The 26,400-nt window shown below is 37.0% G+C and overlaps 1 protein-coding gene and 1 long non-coding RNA gene across 2 annotated transcripts; both read right to left on the bottom strand.

Annotated features, from left to right (window-relative positions):
- Window positions 1-5,227: 5,227 nt before the first annotated feature.
- FAM133B (family with sequence similarity 133 member B) lies at window positions 5,228-20,887 on the bottom strand. The gene is made up of 8 exons (XM_036760513.1): window positions 20,853-20,887; window positions 18,288-18,362; window positions 17,978-18,010; window positions 17,460-17,522; window positions 15,874-15,966; window positions 13,357-13,407; window positions 10,832-10,927; window positions 5,228-5,302 (listed from the first exon to the last, which is right to left on the bottom strand). The coding sequence occupies exons 1-8, from the start codon at window positions 20,859-20,861 to the stop codon at window positions 5,228-5,230; spliced, it is 495 nt and encodes a 164-aa protein (XP_036616408.1). The 5' UTR covers window positions 20,862-20,887.
- Window positions 20,888-20,893: 6 nt separating this feature from the next.
- Window positions 20,894-26,323, bottom strand: LOC118850332. Its single transcript, XR_005010465.1, has 3 exons — window positions 26,241-26,323; window positions 21,847-21,944; window positions 20,894-20,931 (listed from the first exon to the last, which is right to left on the bottom strand). It is a non-coding gene; the product is annotated as an uncharacterized LOC118850332 (long non-coding RNA).
- Window positions 26,324-26,400: the final 77 nt, after the last annotated feature.

Raw genomic sequence — 26,400 nt, 5'->3', positions numbered from 1 at the left:
TAATAGCGACACCCTCCCCCATCCCACCCTGCCCCACCCCTTCCCCTAGGTAAACAAAAAATTAAGGGAAAAAAATATACATCTACAAAAGTAAAGATTTTGAGGACATTAATGTCATGCCCTTGCTTTAAAAAGGCCAACTGTAGTCATCTGGGTATCTGATTTGTCACTTTAAACACATCTTAAAGATGCATTTAGATTTTATGTCTACTGATTTAAAATTAGATACTTCCTGTTAAAAAATATTATCTAAAAGATTTTACTTTATTTCCAAATATCTCAAATACCAGTTGGACTCTAGTGTATGATCCCCCAGATCTAAGAATTCTGGGGAGAAAAATCAAACCAAACAAAGAAGGTGTATGTACCCCATGTAATAAGCAGCAGGCAACAATCATGGCCTCGTCCGGCCCGCGGCCTCAGGCTCTAAAAAACACAGGAGCACTCATGCATTTGGGTAGCAGAAGCCGTAACTTTCACAGCTGAAGTTTCCTTTAGACATTGCACTTTCTGGCAGGGAGATCTTGGAGGTCCTAGGGTTATGCTGACTCTGGACCTGACCCAGTGGCCTTCTTTTTCTTCTTCTTGCCATGTTTCTTATGCTTCTTTTTCTTTTTTGTCTTTTCCTTTGAAGGAATGATACAATGAGCATCATTACATTTAAGATAAGAAAATCTATCACATAAAACCAGAAAAATAGTGAAATTACAAGTTATAATAAAGCTATTTTTTTGGTTACATTTTAAATTCCAAACCATCATTTCCCTCTCTTCCCACACTGCACGAGAGAAGGCTACCATTTAAGACAGGGGTGTGTGTATGTGCATGTAAACCATACTCTGCATACTTCTCTTTATCAGTTTTTCCTCTGGAGGTAGACAGTATCTTCCTTTATAGGTTGTTTGGAGTTGAGCTGAGTACAACACTCAGAATAGCTTAGTAGTTCAGTTATTCTTTGAACAATATCGCTGTTACTATATACAACATTCTCTTGGTTCTGGTCATTCTAATAAAGCTTTTTCAAAACAGACCGGCAATACAACCAAACAGAGCTACTCAAAACAAGGAGCCAATAGTCTGAATTGTGATTTTTCTTGAAAATTCTATGACAGGAATAAGATATCTAAAAAAGCAGGAGTCCTTCCCCACCTCCTCACCAGCAGTTTAATGAAGTCTATGGATATGTTGCTACATCAGTAATTGAAGGACATGTTAAATTTTAGTTAGAGGTTAGTGAAAATAAAGATGTAATCCCTCTTCCCCCTAGCATTCAAGCTCATAAACCCCCGGAAATCTATCTATGGATCCTTGGGGTGGGGGGGGTGAGGGTGTCTGTGGACTCTTAAGGTATGATTTACAGTACTCAACTTGCTATTTCTCCTAGATCCTAGACAACTGCCATATATGAACAGCAGAAAACTGCTTATACACATGTGGAAAGTAACTATATAGTTAACATGTTATCTATTTATTAAAAATCTAAGTTCCAGCTAAGTGTTCCCTTTCACGAAAGAAAATTTCATAAAGTTATGCTTTAATATCCAGCCCCAATTTATGATTTCATTTTATATAATTTCACAGATTCTAAGAGTTAGAAAGGACTTCAGTGACCAACGAGAACAGCTTGTACCTGAACAAGAAAACTCTCTACAAGATACCCAAACAGTCACCTGAAAACAGAGGGAGACAATGAGACATGTCGAGTCCTGGGAGGATTTAAACTAAATTTAAGTCATACTGGCCCTGCCTCTCACGACCTCTTGTGACCTTAGGCAAGTCACTGTCTCTGGGCCTCAGCTTCTTCATGTGCAAGATGAGAGGTTGCATTGGATGACCTCTAGAGTCCACACTTCTTCTATGCTCTTTTAATCTTTGTCTTCCAATGATGGAGAAATGTACCCCCCTAAGGCTACCTCTATCACTTTTGAAAGAGTTCTAATTGAAAATTATGATGTTTTCTTAAGAGATAAAATAATTGTACTGACTTTGGGATTCTAATTACAGAATAGCAACACAGAGCACACTTTGACTAATATAATGTTTTCCAGATCAGAAATATTAAATCTACTACTGTTAAGCAATAAGAAATTGTAGGGCAACTACTTCATACAACCTTTGTCTATTGTCAATAATTTAAATGTATGAGAATCACAGAATACCGCTTTATTAAAATGTTTGAACTGGAATAATTTGGAGTATTGACTTATAATAAAATGATTCATTATAACTCAGTAGAAATAAGCCCTTTCTTCTTAACACTACTGATATGCTATGGTCTGACTTTTTGAAATACTGATAAATCAACATGCATTATTAAGCATCTACTATGTGCCAGACACCGAGCTAAATATTGGGGATGTAAATGTGCTCTTTAGAAGCACACAGTCTAACATGGGAGACCACTAATAAACAACTGTGTACAAACAAGATAAATTGAAAACAATATCAGATGGAAGACAGCAAGACTAAGAAAGGCTTCTTACAGAAGGTGGACATCCTAGCCAAGACTTGAAGGAAACCACCAATTTCTTATTTTTGTTACAGTGTTACCTCCCAATTCTTGTGCATTTTCACTGGCTGTCCTCCATTCCTAGAACTCTCTCCTTCCTCATCTTTGCCTCCTGGATTCTATGGCTTCTTTCAGGTTTAAAGCTCAAATATTTCGGCACTTAGAGGATTACTTGCATATCTCAACTACTGCTCTATAGAATTAATATTGAAAGGCCAGATGCTATAGAGATTTTGAGGCTCCCTTGTCTTCCCTTTGCTTCTGATTGTCTTGACTTTGCTTTTTCTAAGTTCCCCAGGGTCTTCTCTCCTGCAGGACTCATTCTCTATGTCCTCCTTTGCCTAGGTGGAACAGAGTACGCTGAGCATCACCTACTAGACACTCTTCACTGACGATATTACTAGAGGTATGGTTGAAATCAACATAGAGTGGGAAGTGATGTTTGAAACCCTGGCTTCGCTACTTAACAGCGACCTTGTGCCAAATGCTTGCCCTCTCTGAGCCTGTCTCCTCTAAAAATAAAGGGCTCGGATGAGATGCTGTAAATGATCTATTATGATCCCTAGACTTTTTTGGTCAGGTGTTTCTCTCAAAGGCAAAACGAAAGAAGTGGAACTCAATGACTTTTTCAGCACAGCTTTCTTCAAAATTCATTAGTACATCAAAATCCAAGGAGGCCTTTCACTTTCTCATAAAAATCATTTTCACTGTAAGCTTTATTTTCTAACAGTATTTAAAAAGTATTGTTATGTATATAATACAGTGCACCCCATCCACATCCCTTGTTAGTGTCAAAGACTCTTCTAGATAACTCGCATCAAGTTTGTGGATGAGGCATAAAGAAAGGAAGACTATCATTTCACCACTTCAAGAATTTATGCTCAGGTATTTCGGGAAATAACTTACTACTACGAAGACTATAATTTGTCATTATCCTAACAAGATGTAAACTCTGCCAATACACTACAAACCCACAACATTCTTCTGCACCTTCCTGAAGTTAGAATTTAAAAAGATCTCAAGCCCAAACCACATTAAAAAGACATCTTTCCTTGTGCTTAAAATATCTTGAGACTGCTGTGTGGTTCTGGCTATTTCCTAGGATTTCCCCTCAGTGATGCCCTCAGGATACTGCTAAGACTACAGGAAGATTCTTGAGTGCAAAACCATCACTCTCATGATGTGACAGGGCCACATGATCCAGGAGACGGCTGCCTTGGGGAGCACTGGCCGTGCGGATGCCCCTCAAGGAGATGCTGTCAGCCAAGCTGGCTGAGTGCGCCTCTCTCATGGCCATCTCTCTTTTAGGGGTCCGCTCCCTGCCACATGTGCATCAGTGCTTTCTTTTTGCCAATCCAAACTCCAAAGTCTGAGTGGCTTTGCTTCTGGGTTTTTCTATTTAGTAATCATCCAATAAGAAACACAAACCAATCACATCATGACTTCTTTAACTATTATATCATAGACATGCATTTTAAAGTTGGAATGGATCTCTGAGACCTTTTAGTCCAACCCTTTATTCTGGTTGTTGAGGAAACAGGCTCAGGGATTGAAAGGTCTTGCCCCAGGTCCCATAATTAGTGGCAAAGCCAAGGTTAGGTATTTAAGTTTTCCAGCTCTTCTTAGGTCAGTGTTCTTTCTACCACACATAAAAGAGCACTTCTACCTGTTGCTGTTCACGCATCTTAACTCAACACCTGTATAAGCACTGGTTCTCAAATGTTTTGGTTTCAGAACCCCTTTATGTTCTTAAAAATCACTGACGATCTGCTCAAGAGTTTTTACATATATGGGTTATATCTACAGATACTTACTGAATTAGAAATTTAAAATCTTAGTATTATGAAAATAGTTTATTAATACATACTTTATGAAGGTAGCACTATAATAGAAATAGGAAAGAAGTCTGCTAACTTAACATACGCTTCCAGCTTTCTGCCCCTTGTCAAAGTCCTTTATTCTACTTATAAATTTAACCTACTACAAACCAAAACCATCAAGGATAAATTACACATCCACCTGGTTCTAACAAATGAAGCTATTTTTGTACTTGGGTTTTAAGGAAGGGAAGGATACAACAACAACACAAACATTTACCAGGTGCCAATAATTCATATTAATTCCAACTGTTAAATAATGAAATTTTAAAAAGTTAACTACTATTCAGTTTTGAGTACTCAGGAAAAAACTGAATATAAGTAAATATAAGCAATACTGGCTGTTGTCTTTTTTTTTAAGTTAAATGAACAGTTTCCTTAATATTAATACACAAAGTAAACATACTGAACACACAGGCATCATGTAATACTAGATTGTGATCCTAAAAATCAGCATATAAATTTACTACAGTGGAACATCTTTTTTAGTCAACTGCCCAGCATTACCCAGGGCAAGTCATTTAATCTGACTAAGCCTGTTTCCTTATCTACAAAATGGGGATAATATCAGTATCATTTCCCTCAAAGGACTCTACAAAGTTAAAGGAAATAATGTATGTAAATTGCTTTGAAAACCTCAAAATACTATGTAAATGTTAATTATCATTATTATTAATAATGCTGGTATCACAAGACAACATCAGAAATAAAGATGTAACACTGTTACACAGGCTCTTATGATGAATAAAATATGGCTCTAAGACCTCACTTTGACCTAGGTTATTTATCCCATTAAATTTAATTTTCCCATATGCCTGACACATAAAACTACTCTTTGTTATCATTTAAGAATGAAAGTGATACTTGCTGTGGTCTTTTCTCTCTCCTCACTGTTTTTCTTTTTTTTTGCTTGTGCCTAAAAAAAAAAAAATGGACAAATTTTAAGGAAATATCCTATGAAACTCGCAAAAATAAGTAAACGATTTTATTTGATAACCTAACAAGAATCTCATTAGAGAATAATTCAAAAAGTTTTAATATAACCATGTTTTAAATAAAGTTACACTGCTATATGAAGAAATGTTAAAATAAATAATCTTTAAGTTCCCAAAAGGACATGAGCCATATATTATACTTTTGCATCTCCTCTGGAATCTGACACAGTGCTATGTACACAGTAAAAATACACACGTATAAATGTTATACTAAAGTCATTTAAAGGCACTCCAGTGCCTCAATGTTTTGTACTGGTAAACCTAGGCCCCTGAACGCTACACAGGCAGAGTGGAAGCTCTTGCAGGTTCTACCCAGCAAGCCAGTAGTGCTCTAGTCAAAGATTGTGTACCTGATACCTAAGGTGCAGCCTAGCAAAATTTAACCAACAGGTGATAAGAGATTTTAATGCCAAAAAAACCTGTGAATACCACAGGCTCAAGGCATTGCACTTAAAAGCTGTGTAAGGACTACCCTAGCAGACCATCTCTTGCAATGTCATGGCCAGCTCTGGGTACTGTATGTTCCTAAAGAAGGTCACAGATAAGAAAGTTTATATCACATGAAGAACTGGAGGGCCTGAGGAAGTTGACCCTGAAGAATGATGACAGACAAGGATGACAATGTCTTCCAGGCCCTGAAGGGCTGTCACAGAGAAGAGTGATGAGTGGCTCTGTTGAGTTCCAGAAGGCGGAACCAGGAGCACTGAGTGGGAGCTGTAAAGGGGCTGAGGGGGGTTTGAGGTCTTGATGACAGCTGCCCCCAGTAGGACAGCTCCCTGCAGAGGTTCCTATACAAATGCCATGTTGTAGAGAGCTACACGGTGGCTTCTGGAGTCCCTTCCCACCCCAGCCAGACTTTGCAATAATCATTTAACAATGAAAATGATCTATGAACTTGATGATTTCAGTGGGTGCTAACATTTGTTATTATAACAATGGTCAAAACAAAGAGTGAAATCTTAAAGAAAACCCTTAGCCCGTTGTCTAAACTGACATCCTCTCCTCAAAAGAGTCCTTCTATGGGTGCAGCTGCACCATTACATTTGTCTACAAGTGTTGTTTTGTTTACAAGAACAAGAAAGATTCCATCAAATGTTAAAATCTTAGTCAACGTCATTAAAAGGAAAGTGAGGTTAGTCTGGCATAAGTTATGGTGGTTGCTCCTTTTTTAAATTACATAAGATTTTAGCAGTTGAATTTATTTTCAAATTACAGGCTGAACTGACTTTCAAAATGTCCAAACATTTCAGGGGTATCTGTACAGTCTAAATGGAGCTGCCCTTCTGGTTTGGAAAGCTGCTTCTCCTCTCCAAGTTCGCACGCCATTCTTGGACACCAAAACAACACCTGAGCTGGCCTCCTGCTAACTCTGGCTCACCTCCTTTTCTAATCACATGTGCTTCTCATGCCTCATGTCATATCACATCATATCCTATTGTAGCTTTCTGTGTTTTTCAAAGTGAGTAAGATGCCTCAGTCTAGGTACCTTACACGTGCTGTTGTTCTTTCCACTGCCTTTTAGGTCAGCTACAATTTTGGGTATTGGGAAATAAAGATTTTGATTTGCAGCAGAACTTAATATTAGTATAACCAGAAAGTGCCAGACTGGGAGTCAAGAGGCCAAGGTCCAAACACAAATGCTAACTCTTATAGCTGTGTGACCATGGGCAGGTAGTGCAGGGTCAACTAAACTAAGACCACCATAACTGCCTTCACAACGCCTGGTCTGTGGCTGCTATAATACCCTTCCCTTTCCTCCAGATGTGTAGAAAAAGGCTTCCTAAATGCCCTAAGATCCCAAACTGTAGGTACAGAAGTAACAACTAACCCTGGCTTTCCCACCAAGAACTGCTCTCTAAGCCCTGTGAAGAGAAGAAAACAAATACATTTCAAACATGAGATTCTTCCTGTACAAAAGGGAGAAGGTGGGAGGCTATTTTTAGACCTGCTACTTACGTCACACTCTCCACCCCCCTTCCCTTATTCCCAAAATGATCTGATGCAGAATTGGAGATTTGTGGCATCCTGTGGCCTTGGTTGGCTGTAAAAAAAAATCCTTCAATATAATTTATTTGGATACATGTTTGTGCATGGATGCTCTCCTTTCTTCTTTCTCTGGTGTGGACCCTGACTGACCACAAAATCATTCATTCAGAGAGACAACTGCCAACAAAAATGGGGATTAAAATGGGTAGAAGAACTCGATTATTTTCATTTGAAAGAAAAATCCTACGGACTTGGAGAAACAGGACTAAATCAGGTCACTTAAACCTGAGTTATATGTATCTCTCGTATTGTAAAATAGAATGGTATTTTTTACTAATTACTACATGGAGCTTTTGTGAGAAAAATGCTTTGGAAACCTTAAAATATTATAAATACGTGAATCATTGTCATCTAAAGTGCTATGAAAAATCATGAATTTGATCTAGTCTCCTGGCCTCCTGTTTAATTCTAAGACCCAACCCATATGTTATATGCCAATGGGTTAACTCAATTAATTGGTGGCCCACCAAACCAAAGCAATCTTGCTAATGTATTTTCCTTACTTAGTTTTTCCTGTAAGTGTTACTAGTTTGGTTGCTTTTAAATGACTGTGGATGTCACTGAGGTCCTGGTAATGTTCTTAAACTTGATGAACTCAAGACAATATGACCCACAAACCACAGCATATGGAGAAACACCATCTATAGGGAATTGTCACTCCATGTGTGCCTACCTTTGAATCCAGTGTTACAACTAACTGAGGATATACCCAAAGGTTAAAGAAGAGTTCCATATATATTAAGACACTCCTAACACTTTTGTGGTAGCAGAAAATTGGAAATAAAATAGGTGAGCACTACCTGTGGAATGGTTGAACAATTTAAAGTGTATGAATACAATGTATGGTAAAAAGCATGGCAAGTTTGGAATTCGGAGAAACAAAAAGACTTAAATGTACTGATCCTGATTGAAGAAAGCAAACCTGACGGTATAGATGACTATAATAACGAAAAGGAAACCAACACTAAAATAACATCAGAATTCAGATAAATATAATAACTAATCCCTGAGGGCAGATGATCAAACATAGTGTAGCATAATTAATCAGGAGCTAGGCTTGGACATGGGATCAATCCCACCTTTAGCATATGGCAGCTGTTTGCAGACAAGACATTTCCCTGGGATTCACGGTTTCCTCATCTGTATAATGGGGATAAAATCTGCAATTCACAGATCACAGGGTTGTTGTGAGGCTCAACTGAAATAATATAAAGCACTTTGAAGACCCTAAAATGTTACATAAATGCCAGCTGTTACTATTATTACACAATGTCAGTTATTACTATTCCCTCATCCAGATAACGGGGGGGGGGGGGGGGGGGGGGGGGGTAGATCAATGGTGTCTTAACTGCCAGACGTCGCTTAATTGCTTTTCTTTTGGTAGAGATCTGGGACCAAGAAAGCTGGGAAGTTACAGTGATATAAAAAACCAAAAGGCATTGACAAAATTTTTTTGTTTAAAGAAAGTATTCATGATATGCAGGGAAGTAATTTATAAGCCTTTTATGTTTTTTTGATTTTTTAAATTCCAAACCTATTTTCCAACATTTTTTGCCATACTTTCTTTGTGTCTACCTTAGCACTGAAATCACCTGATTTATAGGTAATCTCCTTCAAGTTCTTATATAATTTCTGTTTCTTTATTCTCTGCTACGGATATTGGAACAGAAACAAAAGCTGTCTTTATGGTGGTCTTCTTGCCTATATTTGTCTGCGTATGACAACGTAAGATGGACCAAGTGTCTTATGAAATAAAGCTTCTTACTGCCATCAGGAGGAGGAGGAGGAGGATCTTTTAATATGAAAGGACTTTTGGCAGCACCCTGACTTTCTCTGAGCAGGACCAATAACTCATCTTTACATTTAATTGCAATTTTGTATGTCTTCTGGTTTTCTTTACATAAAGAATGGCAATATTAATGTGTTCTTTCAGTAGTTTAGCAACTCACATGATTACTGGGCAAAGATAAAGATACCACATGTAGGATTACCAGCTAAATTACTATTCATAAATAAAACTTGGACTTATTCAAGGAAAGTTACTAAATTGTTTATACCCATTAACTAAGAGATATCACTGCTAAGATTCCCAGGAAGTGATTTGTAGCAAGACTTATATAAACAAAAATATCCATAGCAGCATTTTTTTTAATAACAAAAAGCTGAAATACAAGTGTCTAATGATTGTTGAAAGATTGCAAGAAATCATGCCATATGAATGTACCCTGGTACTCCTCCACCATACCTATCAATTTTTAAAAGTAACTGTTTATAAAGTTTAAAAACTGACATTTAGTACCATCTAACTCTTTTTCTACAATTCTCAGTAAAGGAGAAGGCTAAAGAGAGTCAAAGAAAATTAGGGGATATTTCGCATTTTTATGCATTTCATGGGTTGCCATGGCTAAAGAATTCAATGGATTACTACAAAATTACTACAAAAATTTAAGTGAGACATTTAGTGAAATCTAATTATTTCAGGACCTGAGGTGCCAAGAAATACATTTAAAACACAACTAATTAGTGAAAAGCCTGAAATCAACATTATTCTCATGACAGGAGAAAACCAGACTAGTAGGAATAATTAATAAAAAGTTGGATGAATCTTTAGGGCAGATACATCAGCAGTGATAATGAACATGAACAGAACAAAGTCACCCCTTGTATTATTACTGTATTTCTCCAGGGCAGCTATTCTAAGCACTTCCTTTTTCAAACCCCATCACTTCTACACCTTTCAAATAGCTCAGAAACTTGAAAAAAAAAAAAACTATTAATTTCTTATTTTACCCAAGATTAATGTTAATTACACTAAGTACATATTCTAATGTCAGTACTCGAAAATCACTTCTGTTTGTATAAGATTATTTCTATGAGTAAGAATTACATACAGAAGTTAATGAAAAACAAATTCTAGCAGAACTCAAACAAGAGCTCAAAACATTTGTGTTTTATACTACAAAGATGCAGAAACTCAGTATTAAAATGGTCATAAAACGCCTTTCTATTTTCAGTAAACATCAGGATAAAGCAAGGTGCAACAAGTACTTACTTTTAAAGGGAATTTATTTTATAGCGAAGACATTTTAACCTCTGAAGAATAACACTTTAAGTGGACTTAATTCCAAATATATTTGAAGCTTCTGAGATAAGCTACATCAATTCAATCTAAACAACAATCATTTGGATTTACTGTTTAGAGTGTATCAAAAGTAGAATTTTAATCTAATTTAAGTGTATATATAAGACTTATACTCTATTTTCATGTCTTCTTCATATTATATCAGATGAGGAAGTTATATAACTTAATCAAATGTTTATAAGCTCTATTCCTTTTTGCTTATTTAGTGTATAAAAAACTGAAACATTCAAAAAACTGAAAACAGTTCAATTTACATACTAACCTCTTCTATACAATCTGGTTCTGATAAAGATTCAGATGACACAGGTTTATCTTCAGAATTTATCTTCTTTCTTTTCTTGCTCAGACTTTTGATTTCCTATGAATTATTCAACATGTATTATTTCTACTCAGAATGAAGATATATCAATGATATATATTAAGCACATCTTACATTTCTAAGATCCAGTTTAATAATAATAACCATCTTTAAAATTTTATTTCCATTTCCACAAATAATGACTGAAATTTGGGGAGGTTTTACATTTTGGATTGCCCTAAAGTTTCATGGCAGTTATTACTATTTATTAACAAAACATATTTTGTTAAAACAAATCCACACTACTCAGTTGCATTTCTATTTTCTCACCATATTTATTTCCCTATGATTTACTAAATTATACCTAATAAGAATATTTTTTAAAAAATCAACCCACAAAACAATTGTATAATTAACTACTTCATTAGTATCCACTTCAATGTCTCATTCAGGGCTACACATGCAGTAGGCTTTAAAAAAAATACTTGCTGGTTCCAATCCAACAAATATTAAACATCCATTCTGTGCAAATACTCTGTTTTACTAACAAAGCAAATACAACAATACAAAGCAAAAACTGGGAATCGTTATTTGCAGGATAAAATTATTGTTCAAAAAATTTCTCTAAATAGATTTCTCAAAATACTTAAATGTTTGTTTACAACAATGACTTGATTAGTGACTTGAACAAGAGCAGAGATATTTACAGAAAATCTTAACAATTAGGACAATTCATCATTCCTCAGATACATAGAGAATTGAGTAAAATTTATAAGAGTACAAGTCATTCCCCCAATTGATAAATGGTCAAAGGGTATGAAAAGGCAGTTTTTAGACAAAGAAATCAAAGCTATCTATAGTCATATGAAAAAGTGCTCTAAATCACTACTGATTAGAGAAATACAAATTAAAACATTTCTAAGATAACATTGCATACCTATAAGATCAGCTAATGTGACAAAAAAGGAAAATGATAAATGTTGGAGGGGATATGGGAAAATTGAGACACTAATGCACTACTGGCGAAGTTGTGAACTGATTTAACCACTCTTGAGATCAATTTCATATGCCCAAAGGGCTATAAAACTGGGCATACCCTTTGACTCAGCAATACCACTACTAGGTCTGTATCCCAAAGAGATTTAAAAAAAGGAAAAAGAACCTATTTATACAAAAATATTTGTAGCAGCTCTTTTTGTGGTGTCTTGGAATAGAAATTGAGGGGATGGCCATCAATTGGGGAATGACTAAGTTGTGGTATATGATTGTATTGGAATATCATTGTGCTGTAAGAAATGACAAACAGGATGATTTCAGAAAAATCTGTGAAGACTTACATGAATTGAGACAAAGTGAAATGAGCAGAACCACAACACTGTACATAGTAACAGCAATAATGCAGAATGAATAACTGTGAATGACTTAGCTTTTCTCAGCAGTACAATGATTCAAGACAATCTCAAAGGACTCATGAAAAATGCTATCCACCTCTAGGGAAAGAATTGATGTTGTCTGAATACAGATCAAAGTATACTATTTTTTACTTTCTTCTTTCGTTTTGAGTTTCCTTGCACAAAATGACTAATATGGGAATGTTTACAGGTATAAACTATATCAGACTGCTTACTGTCTGGGGCAGGGGGAAAAGGGGGAGGAGGAAGGAAAGGACAGAATTTGGAACTCAAAACTTAAAAACAACTAATATTAGGAATTACTTGTATGTGTAATTGAAGAAAAACGTTATTTAAAAAAATTAAAAAGGGGAAGAATGGGGAAAAAACAATTAGGCTGTCCAAAAGTAGGGTGGGGTGAGTTAATGGATTCCCAAAAGTCCTTCCAAGAGAAGGTTACCTGATTACTTGTTGGGGATATAGTAGAAGGGATTCCTGTACAGCTAAGGAATTAGACTAGATAGCCTGCCCCAGATGTTCCTTCAAATTCTGAAATGTTGTACAAGTTAATATCAATTCCAAAACTAAGAAAATAAAAATCTATGATGTTATTATGTAAACAACTGGGGAAATGTAATTTGATTTAAATAAATCTATTTACAAGTAAGCTCTTCGAGATGCACCTATGGCACAAAGAAGCTAGGTTTAACTGTTACCAAGTATTTGCTTTAAAATGAATTGATTTTATAGTAAAGACATTTTATCTGAAGAAAATACACTTTAAGTGGATTTAATTCCAAATACATTATATTTAAAGCTTCTGAGATAAGCTACCAAAATTCAATCTAAACAATACCTATTTAGAGTCTCTCTAAAGTAGATTATTCTACTACTTTTGTGTACTCAAAATTTAATTTTGCCAAGCAGTTTCCTTTAAATTAACATATAAAATCAATGAAACTTCACTGAAATAGATGCCATGCATCTGCTGTACATTTTCCAACTAAAATCAGTAAATATGATAGATTCTCAAGTCATCCAAAAGCTAACATACAAATATTAATGTTTGTAAAATATTTAAAAACCTTTGAATTTTACCTTTTCTCTCTCATGTTCATCTTTTGATTTCTTTCTTTTCTTAATGCTGTCCTAAATAAAGTGAAAATATCAATTTAAAATGTAATAATTGTAGTAAAGAATGCAATATGGTTGATCAAATGCAAATACTAGGTTTGCTACATTAAAAACAGAAAAATTAAGGAAGTAAATCTTTATGCAGAAGAGGTTTCTTTCTAACCAAACTAGCTCTAATACTATTTTCTATATTCCAAATGCCATCTTCCCCAGTGAATTACAAATAAAATGAACAATATGCTTTAAAGTGTTAGAAATTATCTTTTTTTTTTTTCAAATGGTGCTCAAAGGGGGAAGGGTTTGTTAAATCTAAAACCCACCATTCTGAGACTAATTGGCCTGAGTTATTATCAATAAAGCTGAGATCTAATTCTATTCCCTTACTTCAATCATTACAATTGCTCAACCTCCGGCAATTGTACCAAAGGAAAAAACCTGGGAATTATTTATCCAGCTGTTATTTATTTACTATCTATACCTTAGAATCTTTCCTGCTAAAAATAACTCTTGTGACTTGCTGTTTTACGAACAAATACCATCTAAAAACATAGTATCATCTTTGTTTTCCCCTCTCTCCCCCAAACTTAAAATCATCTAGACTTGTCAAACTCTCTGTGCAGTCTCTCACACCTACCCCTTCTTTCCTATTCCCATTATACATCATTCAAGGTCAGGCCTTCCTGGTGTATTGCAGAATCTTCCTAAATGATATTCTAACATCTCATCTGCCCTCCTCCAAATCCATCCTTAACACCAGTGGCAGGTTAATTATCTAATGTACAGATCTGATTTAGTCAGTCCTCTCCTCAAACCGTGATGGTGAGGGCCTTGAGTCTACGACAATAGGTTGGGGGGGGGGGTGAGGAGAGAGAGGGAGACAGACAGACGGGGGTGGGGGGGGGGAGGGAGAGAGAGAGAAAGTGTGAGAGAGAGAGAGGTGAAGGGAGGGAGAGAGGGGGAGGGAGTGAGAGAGGGAGGGGGGGATAGGGAGGGGAGGAAGAGGGAGAGAGACAGTGTGTGTGTGTGCGCGTGTGCAAAATGAGATGATGACAACATAATAACTCTCTTCAATATTTTAAGAGCTGTCATGTGGAAGGACACTTAGATTGGGTCTCTTTGGTCAAAATGGGCAAAGCCTGCAGCAGTAAGTGGAAGTTGCAAAGAAGGCAATCTATAGCTGACATCAGGAAAAAGTTCCTCAAACCTAGAACCATACAGGTGTAGAATGGGCTGCCTCCAGAGATGGCGAGTTGCCCTTCCTTGTTGGTCTTCAACTGGAGGCTGGGAGACCATTTATCAGGTTCGTTAAAGCAGGAATTCCTTTTGTGGGTGAGTTGGATCCAATGGTCACTGAGATCTTGTCTAACTCTCAAATTCCATGAGTCTTGTAGAAAACTTTCCATAGGCCTTACAATGCTCTTTTAAGGTTTTCAAATTTATCTCTATTTTGTATTATGGCTATTTCTATTTCTACTGTTTCTCACTTGACTAGATTTTAAGCTCCACGAAGGCAAGGACTATCTTATTTCTATCTCTTCCAAAGGCTAGCACAGGGTCATGCATACTGTATATGCACTAAAAAATGCAGCTGTACACCTTTCCCCTTTGCTAGTAGGGGGTTTGCCACTTGGGATTTTCCCAGGGGCTGAACACTTCAACATCCTTCCTTATCTCCCTCTGTGAAGAGTCTTACTTTCAAAGTGCAGTATTTTGAATTCTAGTGCTCATTATACAATACCATCTGCTTTCATTGGGCTGAACTCTTGTGATCAAGCTGCAGGCCCCTTCCTATTTCCCAACCATCTTTTCTGAAATATGTGCACGTGCATTCATGCCATACTCAGTGGAACTGTGCACTACAGGTTCACAACGCTAATATGTGCCACAGAAAGTATCCTAAATGAATTTCACACTGTCCTTGAAATTTTGGTGTGTCACTGCTTCACTCCCAGACAATAACTTTTTAGAGACCTGGACTATGGAGAAATGATGATTCCTTAATTTGAAGCTACTTTCTGTACTAAAGGGAACATGATTATCAAAGGGGTCTGGCTCTTATAGGACACGTGCTATAAAATTAACACCTACTGGGAAGAAGGTTCAGATAGTTACAGATCAAGAATTAGGAGTTAAAGCCAATTTAAGAATTCAGGAATCAGAAACTCAGATATCTAGCTCTTCCCTAAGAGGATGGATTTCTCCTTTTGAAGCAAAGGCTCTGAGGTCAACTGAGTCTTAGACGCAATGTTGTTCCAAAATGTTACTGACAGGTTTTTTGATAATAGTTCCAGACACTAGAAACAGGATAAACATTGTTTTGGTAGGTGCTTGTGTAGGTCAAAGTATAAGAAAATCTTTGTGGAACTCAAGGCAAATAAATAAGCAATTATTTGAGTTTCTATATGGAAAACAATTAAAAACAAGAGTATCTAGCATCTAATTACAAATGTTAAAAGAGTTGCCATCCCAATTCTGTGTTACCTTACTATCTGATTCAGATTCTGATATGGAGCATTCTGAAGATCTATGTGAACGATATTTCTTTTTTCTTCTTTTTTTCCCTTGTTTCTTATCCTACATAAAATATTTAAGAAAAAAAATGGGTTTCTATATCGTTAAACTCTCCTAATGTAATTTTTGCATTTTATTTATTTCTTACCTTAATCAATTAACGAAAAGGATTAAAAAGGAATTAGTTGCCTTATATAATTGCCATTTATTGATCGACAAACACTTTGCCCAATCTGCTAGTCTTTATGATTCAATTCAACAAACAAGTATTAAATGCCTACTATGATCATGGTAAGGAGGCAAATATAGCAAAGAAGATAGAGGACTAGTCTTGGAACCATGAAGACCTAGATTCAAGTACTGCTTCTGACATGTATTAGCTATGTGACCACTGGCAATTCATTTGATTTGTGTCCTAGGAAACCCTTTAAAAGAACAGAGGAGTTACTGATTTCCATTGATAGAAGTTGTACATTGGGAGTTCCCTACATAAATGGGCTCCCTGATCTAGAATCCCCCACTCCCACCTGGGTGCATGGCACCATGCTAGGCTCTGGATATACAAAGACAATAACAGCTCCTACTCTCAAAGAGCTTATATTCTATTGGAGGTTGAGTCTACAAAGGGGCTGGCAGTGTGAAGAGATGTACAATACATACAGAAGTATAATACAAAGTAGGGAACATGGGAGATCAAAGTGTTCCAGCAAAACGTGGGAAGAAAGAACCAAGGCAGACACAAGGTGTGCGCTTCAGGCACTGGGGAGAGCTTGTGTGAATGCTCCAAGTTTGTGTAACAGGTAGTCCAGGTTCACTAGGATGTAGCCTGTGAACACAGGGAGGCTGCAATTTAACTTAAGAGATAAGAGGCGATGGCTGAGGGTTTCTGAGTAGGAAAGTAACACATTATTCTTGTACTTAGCAAGATTATTTCGGCAGCTGAGTGAAGAAAATAGAAAGGAGAGTGTGGAGGCAGGAAGATCAACCTAGGGCTATTATAACAGTCCATTCCACAGGTGACAAGGGTCTGAACTCGAGCAGCGGTCACATGAGTAGAGAGATGGGGATGGATCCAAGAGATGTTGTGAAGAGAGATCAAAAAGATTTAGGTTCAGCTGTTTGACCTTGAGCCAGTCATTTCACAGCTATAGGCCTCAACTCCTTACCTATAAAATATGGTGGCTGAACCAATTTTTAAAGTTCCATCCAGCTCTTAACATTGTAGGGTTCTATGAACTGTTTGTTGATATTCCCTTTCTTTATTGGATTTGTTAACGAACACAATAATTTCACAAAAGGAGATTAAAAAATGCTCCAATTTAATGGCTTTTTAACTTATCTATACTAAAGCTTCTCTATCACATGGGCATGACTAATCAAAATCTTATTGTATATTTAAAAAAGGTTGTCAACTAAAACCTTTGAATAAACATCTCTGATGGTCTACAACATAATGAATTTTCTCAATGTGTCTTGATATGGTATAGACAACACATTTGAAAACAGTTTTAGAACATCACATTTCATGTAGTATATAGAAAACAATTCACTCTTACCTCATCTTCCGAATCTGAAGAACTGCTGGAAGAATCAGAGCTTGATGAAGAAGAGGATGAAGACTTGACCAAACATAAAACAATTAAAGTTTGTGAGATGCAGAATTTGTTCATTTCACTGTGCCTCATCAAATTATTCACTATTAATTTTTCATCTAATGTAACAAAAGCCCATGTCCCTAAGGATCATTAAGATTTTGGTAAAGTCAAGAGATTTTTTCCCAGAGAGCTGTTTAAATGTTACATCTTTGAAAAAAACTCAATTTTAAAGTGCTCATATTTAAAACAAATACTAGTTAAATATTCTTCTTTAATATTAATGAAGGAGCCCCAGTTTTACAGGAGGTTAGCATCTTTCTATCACGGACACTATTCCCAACTGATACAATCAGCTCCTTAGTTTCTGCTCAGTTATTTAATCTGAGCCATATTAATAAAACAACCATCCTTACTTTTCAGGGCCTTAATCCATTTACATTTGGCAAAAAGGAAAAAAAAAAAAGGAAAACGTTGCTCACCCTACCAGATTTCTTCTTTTCCTTTTTCTTTCTCTAAAAAGAAATAAATGTTGTCAGGTTGTGATTAAATTCCACAAGTCAGAAGTCTAAGTAATAAAATAGTCTCAGTTCTTAAATGCATTATTAGTAATAGGTAAGATATTATGAAAATTTAAATATTGGATATACTTTACAATTTGTTAAGAAGTATTTATTAAGGTGCCTACTATGTGCCAAGTACTATGCTAAGTGCTGGGATACAAAGACAAAATTAAAACAATCACTGCCCTTGAGGAGCTTATAGTCAGTATATTAACATTAAGAGTATTACCTCTCTTTTCTTTGATGAACTTTCGCTTCCACCTAACAATTTTTCCCTGTGTTTTTCCAGTTCCTTTTTCCAGTTCTTAAAAAAAAAAAAAAAAAAAAGAATAAAAATATATCACAAACAGTTCCCTTCTATAAAAATGACTCAGAAAGTGAACAAAGCAGGTAGCTCAATAAATATTTTCTAAAAGAATGCTTTTTGTGGGCTGGCCTCAGTACCTAAACATGCTTGTAAGGAAATGCAATCAATGTTCCAAAAAACTGATTTAAAAACTTTTAGAAAGCAACCTAGTCATTAGTGCCTGACTGTATTTACAATCACCCCATCATAAAACAAACTGTGGGATTGCACTTCTGTAAGCAATTAGTACTGCTTTTGTATCTATAATGTTAGGTATCTTTATGTAATGTAAACTAATTTTCAGTTAGAAATCAAAACACTAAGGCTCTTAATTCAGTCTTTGAGACTGCTCAGCTATTTTTCATCTTCTCTACATAATACTTTCCCCTGATGGATGAACTGATTTTTTTTAATGTATCCTTCCCCCTGAAGAAAGTTATCATGCCTGAAGACAGAGTGTGTCATCGATGTCTTTTGTTTTTAATTGTTACACTGAATATAGTGCTCTCCTGGTTCTTTACTCTGCACCAGTTCATGATTTTTCTCTAAATTCCTTATATTTGTCATTTTTAGTACATAACAGTCTATTGTATTCATATGCCACGCTTTATTAGCCAAGCCCCAATCAACTGTCACACACTTTATTTCTAGTTCTTTGCTACCACAAAAAGCACCATGAATATTCCAGTATATATGGACCATTTATTTACATTCTTGACTTCCTTTAGGTATATGTCTAACAGGGGAATCAGTGGGTTAAAGGGTCAGACAGAAAATGGAACAGTTTAGGCACATTTTTCATATAATTTATAATTGCTTTCTAGAATAGTTGAATTTACAATTCAGCCAACCTAATTTCCTTGGTGTTTTATTTTGCATTTGTTTTATTGTTTTATTTTGCATTTCTCTTAATTATTAGTGATCAGGAATAACTTTAAATATGGATACTGGAAATATGCAATTTTTGTTTTTTGAAAAGTGTTTTCATCATACGAATATTGATTTGTTGTTCTAAAATGGTTCTTGCCATTTTAAATTCCTGTCTCCCTTTTTTGGTTATTCTTTTCCCTATTAGAGTTGTGAAAGGTAACCCCTTGTAACCTCTTATACTTTGGTCACATATACATTTAGATGTGGTATTGTTGCTGGTCTAAACCTAAGGTTGGCTAAAGTGATTTTCAATTTTCTGTCGGATGAGGAGCCCTTCCTTGAATGATTTCATGTTCTGGGCTTTTTTGGGTTACTGTGTCTTATTATTTTTTGTCTGCTTATTTAATTTGTTCCACTGATCTGCTTTCCTAGATTGTAACCAGTACCAAATAGTTTTCATGGTTACTGCTTCATAACACAGTTTGAAATCTGATAATGCTACATCTCCTCATACCTACCTTTCCCTTCTATTATTTCCTGTTCAGATTCTAGAATAGGGGTTCTTAACCTGGAATGTGCAAACTTGTTTTTGGCACTATTCCAATGTAACAGATTTCCTTTGTAATCCTATGAATTTTATTTTATGCATTTAAAAACATTTTTATGGGTCCACAGATGTCACTAGACTACCAAAGGTCCATGACCAAAAACAAAACAAAAACCCAAAGAGGTTAAAAATCACCGCTCCAGACCTTTTATTTCTCCAAATTAATTCTGTTATTGTCTAGTTCTATTAGTTTGAACAAATCTTTAGGTTAATTTAGGTTCTAACATCATTTTTAATTATATTGGCATGGCCCAGTCATAAGAACTGTGTTAAATATTTCTTCAATTATTTTCATCTTCCTTTATCTCTGTAAACTGTTTTGTAGCTATATTTATATATGTCCTGATTGAGAACAGCTACTTACTAGAACTTTTTAAGTTTTTTTGTTGCTTTTTTTCATGAGATTTCTCTTACTATTCTTTTTAGTCTGATTTGCCACTATTTGGGGGGTAAAATACATTTTTCTTTTGACATTATTTTGTACCTTCTTTCTCTAAGGTTTTTTTTTACCTAAGATTCGAAATTCTTTCCCAAGAATACCTCAAATAGAGTCACATAGAGTTGGACACAACTGAAAAACGACTGAACAAGAAACCCACAAGTACTTTTAGTAGTTTGACATCTTAGCTCTTATAATTTTATGGGAAAATGTTTTAAGGTCTATATATCCAAAGATCAAATAACCTTTCCTCCCACAAAACATCCTTCAAAGCACTTACAATTCATGATAATATGGCAGTAAAAGTTGACAAGACTAAGTTTAGAAAATCCAATCAGTTACATTTCACACAGTTACCAAGAAGGCAGAGTGGGCGAAACACGTAAGTTTACTATATAGTATAGATATTGCTGTTATAGAAAGCTGAACTTAAAAGCCTTAAAAAAAAATTAAACAATTTAAAATGGAAGACATTTAAAGGCTTTTTAAGGCAAAAAATGCTTCCATATAAAAAAGCACATTGCTCACCAACCTCATTCATTCTTTCTTCAAATTCTGCTAAGGCCTTGGAGCCTTTCTTTTTCTTTTCTAGCTGTTCTTTCACTTCTTCCCTTAAAAAACAGAACACAAGTTTATACAGATCAAAGAGAAAACAGCCACAAATTTCAAGAAGAGATCAAAAATTAAGAGAGATGTTTTTCAAAAAATTATTTCCAAAAGAAAATGATTATGCAATCATTTTCCTAATTTGAATATATTTTCCTTAATGGGGAAGAGAATGCATAGAAGAGGAAGGGGGTGGACAGAGTCCATGAAATATAAAAAGCACAGGAAAGTTTCGGCAATGAATTCTGCTTAAAAACTTTCCCACAAAAAGCTTTTTAGTCTTTGTCCATATCCTTTGTTGTATTTACTCGAATATTTACTGATAAATCATTTCCTCATCTCGATTTCAAACATGAAATACAATAATTTCCCTGTAAGTGTACTCCAGTTAGTTGTCAGTTTGAGCAACCCTACAACGTAATGAGCTTCATTTAAAAGAATTAAGCATTATTGACACATTACAACTATTATAATTTCAGAGGCTGATGTCACCCTGTGGAATAATGACAAGTAAAATAAACTAAATCACAAAGAGTCAGTAACTAGTACATTATATTCCCAAATTTTAGAACAGGTGTACTGAGTTAAGCAAAGTTTTTTTTTAAACAATGAGTTCTCATTATCCAATCTAAAGAGAGGTCAGAGAATTATTATCCTAAAATCTGGCTAAACTATCAAAGATCAAGAATATTCAAAGAGACATTTTCAAAAGAACGTGGACCCTACCTTCTGAGATTTACTGTTTCTTAATGTAAGAACTGTTTGTGGTATATTGACCCTACCTGATTTGATGTCAGATGAGGGGGGGAATGTAGCCACTGCTTAACAATAAACAAAACAAATCTTAAGTATCCTTTTGGCAAACAAAATAAGGTTTTTAAAAATAACACAGCAAATAAATGAATACTTTTTATAATTACCATGTAGGCCTTGGCCGATTCAGATAATCCTGTATTGTTGGCCCAGCAGACTGAGCAGGACCTCGAGATCTGGCCATGGCTATAGGATTCATATAAGCCTTGAGCGGGGGAGAAAAGAAATAAATTAAACCAAAATGATGGTCTTTAAAAATAACTCCTATGCTTTCTTTTTCCCCTTACATGGTACAAAACCTGAGCTAAAAAAGAAAGTCAACAAGAAATGGTAAAAACTTGTAATCGCCACCATCAAAATTTCCCCTTCGATTCTGAAAGAAAAATTACCAAAAAAACAACAACAACAAAAAAACTTAGTTTGGAAGGACTTATTAAGGAAAAAAGGCAACTTCCTGTATATCTTGAGAGTCTGTAATTGAGATTTAGCTCAGTGTAAGTCATTCATTCGTTAGTATTAGGCAGTACAATACTGTACTTTATTATTCAGAACGATCACCCTGATCACATGATATCCTCAAAGAAAAGATTAAATTACAGCACCCTTATAAGACATGAAAATATTATACATTTTAGAAATATTTTCAAAAAGGATTGAAGCAAAACAAAAAACTTTTTCTTGCCAGGGTCCTAAAAGGAAGTATGTTGTTTTATTAAAATTATTTGTATGCTATGACATTCTTTTGGTTCAATCTCAGTCGCTTGGCCCTCATAGTCCACTTACTCAAAGAGAACAGAAAGTTGGCAGAATCGACACGACCACATTAATTATGCCAACATATTCTTGGCTTACACATAAAGGTCTTTGGTTAAAGAAGAAATACTCTTAAGCTTAACTGTAAAGGTTTAAACCTAAATGCATGACATACAGAAAGAAAAATATACTGCAATTGTTTATATATGGAAGTAACATTCTATTTGTAACAAAATCCAAAATACTGCTACCTTTTCTTATATTGTTGCAAACTTTGAATTATGCATTTCCAGATTTCTTTGGCAGAGTCAGCAACACCACCACTACCAATTTTCTCACTTGAGCTAGAAGTGGTAAAAATCACTTCGTTTCAGAGCAAGTAGGGCCTTAAAGATCACTTGGTCCAACCCTATAACTGTACAAACGAGGAAACTGATGTATAGCCAGACTAAATGACTTGCCCAAATTTGGCGATGGGGCCAGGACTACAAGATCCCAGGTATCTGGACCATCAGACCAGTAGTTCCAAACCATGGCTAAAGACCCCTGCATAATGTAATTCACAATTGGGGGATTGTTGAGGAACTGGTGCTAAGAATTTTTAAGTATTAGGTCAGACTGGCCAGAAGTGTAAGTTTAGAGATTTCACTTTTTGCTGTTGTGCTCTTTCAAATTCTATTCAATTGCCTTTGCTGAGAATTCTAATCTGTGTAATGTAAAGAATGGCACCAACCAGAAGGCTTTGTTAATGCTTAACTGTTGTGTATGATTACTACCACTGGCAATAATAACAAACTTGCTATATTACACCTTAAAGGCAGCTGTGCTTTGCGAACTATCCAAGTTATCTTAATTATATGATGTAGTTACTAACATTTCTTTTTGTTTCTGTGTCATGTTATATTTTTATAACTCTCCAGTGCCTACTTTGGACAAAAAAAAGTTCCAAAAATTTATGTTACAGAAAACACCTGACTAGTAATGTTACTTATATGTAACTCAAAAGTACAATCAATCAAGTTATCAATCTAATACTTCTACAAGGAAGCACGAATCCACATCTATACACTATAAAGTGGAAGGTCTTTGGGAGTTGCTGTGGCCAAAACTCATCATCCTCAGGTGGACCTAATGATGAGCATATTTGACCTTGAATAGGTCTTAACAGACTTTGTGCTTAGCTGACATGGTTTTTAAGAACCCAAAGTCAACTCTGTATCTAGATGAGGCACAGATTACTCCAACAAAACTTCCAGGAAAGTATGCACAACCTATTTTTATTGGCATTTATTTTGTATTTAGCCTTCAGCCCAATAAGGAAGTTCTTCTAAGACTAAAACACTTTACTATCTCCCTCTGGAAAAGAATTTTTTTAAGTGTCCTTGGAGCTCCCCCCCCCCCATCGGACTGAGATGATGTTATTTGTTTCCAATAAGGAGAGCAAAGAAACTGTCTGGTTTCCAGAAAGTGGATAATTCCATGGAATATCACACTGACTCCATCATTTAAGTATTGTAAATTTCCAGATCAGATCCACCCATACTGACACATAACTATAAGAACATAAGCCAAAAGGAAACAAATAATTTTTGGATTATCTGTGCTTTTGTATTTTTCCATTAGCATAGCTCTGAGAAAAGTTACCTGAGGTATAACTATATGAACACATGCCTGGAGGAAATACAAATGACTTTTCAATTATCTGTGTCTCAGTACTTTTCCATTAGTATAGCTAATAGAAAATTAACCTGAAGCAAAAGGTGGCAAGTGTTAGGAGTCCGTGAGCAGGTACTTTGGAAAAATGGAAGTGGTATGCGGTATGATTGTTGACTGGAGGTGGATCCCTGTCTTAGAAGGAACACTGTAACCATTTCTAAAGAACAGGAAGGGCATCTCAGAAAGCAACTGTTACTAATTCTAGCCTCTGTAAATTACTGAGCCCAGTTAAATCTAAACAAATTTAAAAAAAAAGAAAGAGCTATTAAAAACAAAAAACAGCATTGCCTGCAGAAGCAACAGTGGGAAGGTATTCACCAAAAACATTCGAATTGCCTTTAAGTCAATCTTAGACAATGTCAGTTTTTCACATAGAAAGGTGGTGTTTTGTTTTGTTTTTTAACTTCAGAACCAACATCAGTAGTACAGTACTGTACAGAGTGCACAGACCTGGGAGCAAGGAAAATCATGTTCTAGATCTGGCTCTGCCATTCACTAGCTGAGTGACCTTGGCACAGGGTTGATGACATACCACTGAGAACTGGCAGGGACTCTGGAGGTCATCCCAAACTTAGGGAGATGACTTAGCAGGGTTACACAAATGTAAGTAGCAGAGTCAGGGATGTTGGCTTGGAGATGGGAAAACTTTGCTTCTCAATCTACTACTTTACTTATTAGCTGTGTGACCACAGGCAAGGCACCTCCCCTTGGGAAGCCCCAGGTTCTTTAATTGTATAATGGAGGTAATTATCCAGAGGCACATGAGAGATGCTCTAGGAAAAACATTTTAAGGTAAGCTTAATGTTAATGCTATTTAATATCTCTCCTCTCCAACTCCAATGCTGCTTCCATTAAACCGTTTTCCTTCCAAGTTCCAGCTTCCTTAGCCTTAAAATGAAGGGGTTGGGCTAGAATCTGGCCCCAGGTGATCCTTATGGTTCCTTCTAAATTCCACATTAAAATACACCGTCTCTTCTCCAGTACAAAACACTGCCAGAATCCCAAGCAAAAAAGAACAGCAACAGCACAAGTAGTCATCCCAGGGCCTAATGAAATAGGGCTGGCTGGAGGGCTTTTTTTTTTTTTGTCAGACCCCGTGATTTCAGTCTAAGTCCCTCTATCAGGATAAAAACCAAAACAAAACACCAGCTTTGCAACTTTGAGCGTCAGTTTTTAACCTTTTCTGAGTTAGCCCTTTGGCAGGCTGGTGAAGAATGCTATAAAATGAAAAAATAAAACGCACAGGATTACAAAGGAAACCAAATTGTACTGAAATGGTTACACATTATTATTATTATTATTTTTTTTTTTTTAAGAAAAGCGCGTTCCCAGACCCCCATTAAGAGCCCGTCTCAGCTGCCCAGGGCACGGTCTCTTGCCCCGAGACCCCTCCCCTCTTCCAAAGACGAGAACTTAACAAAGGTCTCAAAGGGACGGACCTGCCCAGGGAGCGAACACAAAGCACGGCCGGGCCTCGGCCCCAGGCCCGAGGACGCGGCTCCGGCAAACACAGGCAGACCGAGCCCCTGTCCCCCAAGGCGGGGAGAGCCGCAGGAAGGCGGACAGATGGAGGAAGGGAGCTGGGCAGCCCCGACCCTCCGGGAGCTTCTATTCTGACAGAGGGAGGGGGAGGCGGCGAGGGAGGAGACGGGAGGGGGCAGGGGAGCGGGGGGGGGGGAGCCGGGAATGGGGAGGCGGGGGAAGGAAGGAGAGGAGCGGGGTGGGGGAGGGGGGAGTCGGGACCCGGGGAGGCGGGGCAGGAGCATCAGGCCCGGCCCGCGGGGCTTCCCTCTCCCGGGGCCTAGGAAGCACTTTCGGGGCCCTCTCCGACTCCGGGTCCAGCCGCGCCGCCGGGCCCCCGAGCGAGGCCACGCCACGAGAGGCCGCGGGGTAAAGCGAGGCCCGAGGTCCCCGGGGAAGGCGGGCCGGGCCGGATTCGGGGAGGCCCCGGGGCCGGAGGGCCGCGCGGCCGCCGAGGGAGCAGGGCCGCTGGGCGGAGGCCGCCTCCTTCCCGCCGGCGCGGGACACTTACCACCCGGTTGTCCCTTTTGCCCATGGTGCCCGGCGGCTGCCCGCGCTGCTCCTTGGCCCGGAGGACTGAGGGAGATCGGGCGGCTCTAGCGGCTCCTCCTCCTTTTCTACCCGAGCGCCTGCAACGAGGGGCGCCGCGCAGCGTCCAGGAGGCGGCTCCG

This window comes from Trichosurus vulpecula, chromosome 5 (assembly GCF_011100635.1).
Source record: "Trichosurus vulpecula isolate mTriVul1 chromosome 5, mTriVul1.pri, whole genome shotgun sequence".
Taxonomy (NCBI): domain Eukaryota; kingdom Metazoa; phylum Chordata; class Mammalia; order Diprotodontia; family Phalangeridae; genus Trichosurus; species Trichosurus vulpecula.
This window is presented reverse-complemented; position numbering and strand designations above follow the sequence as displayed.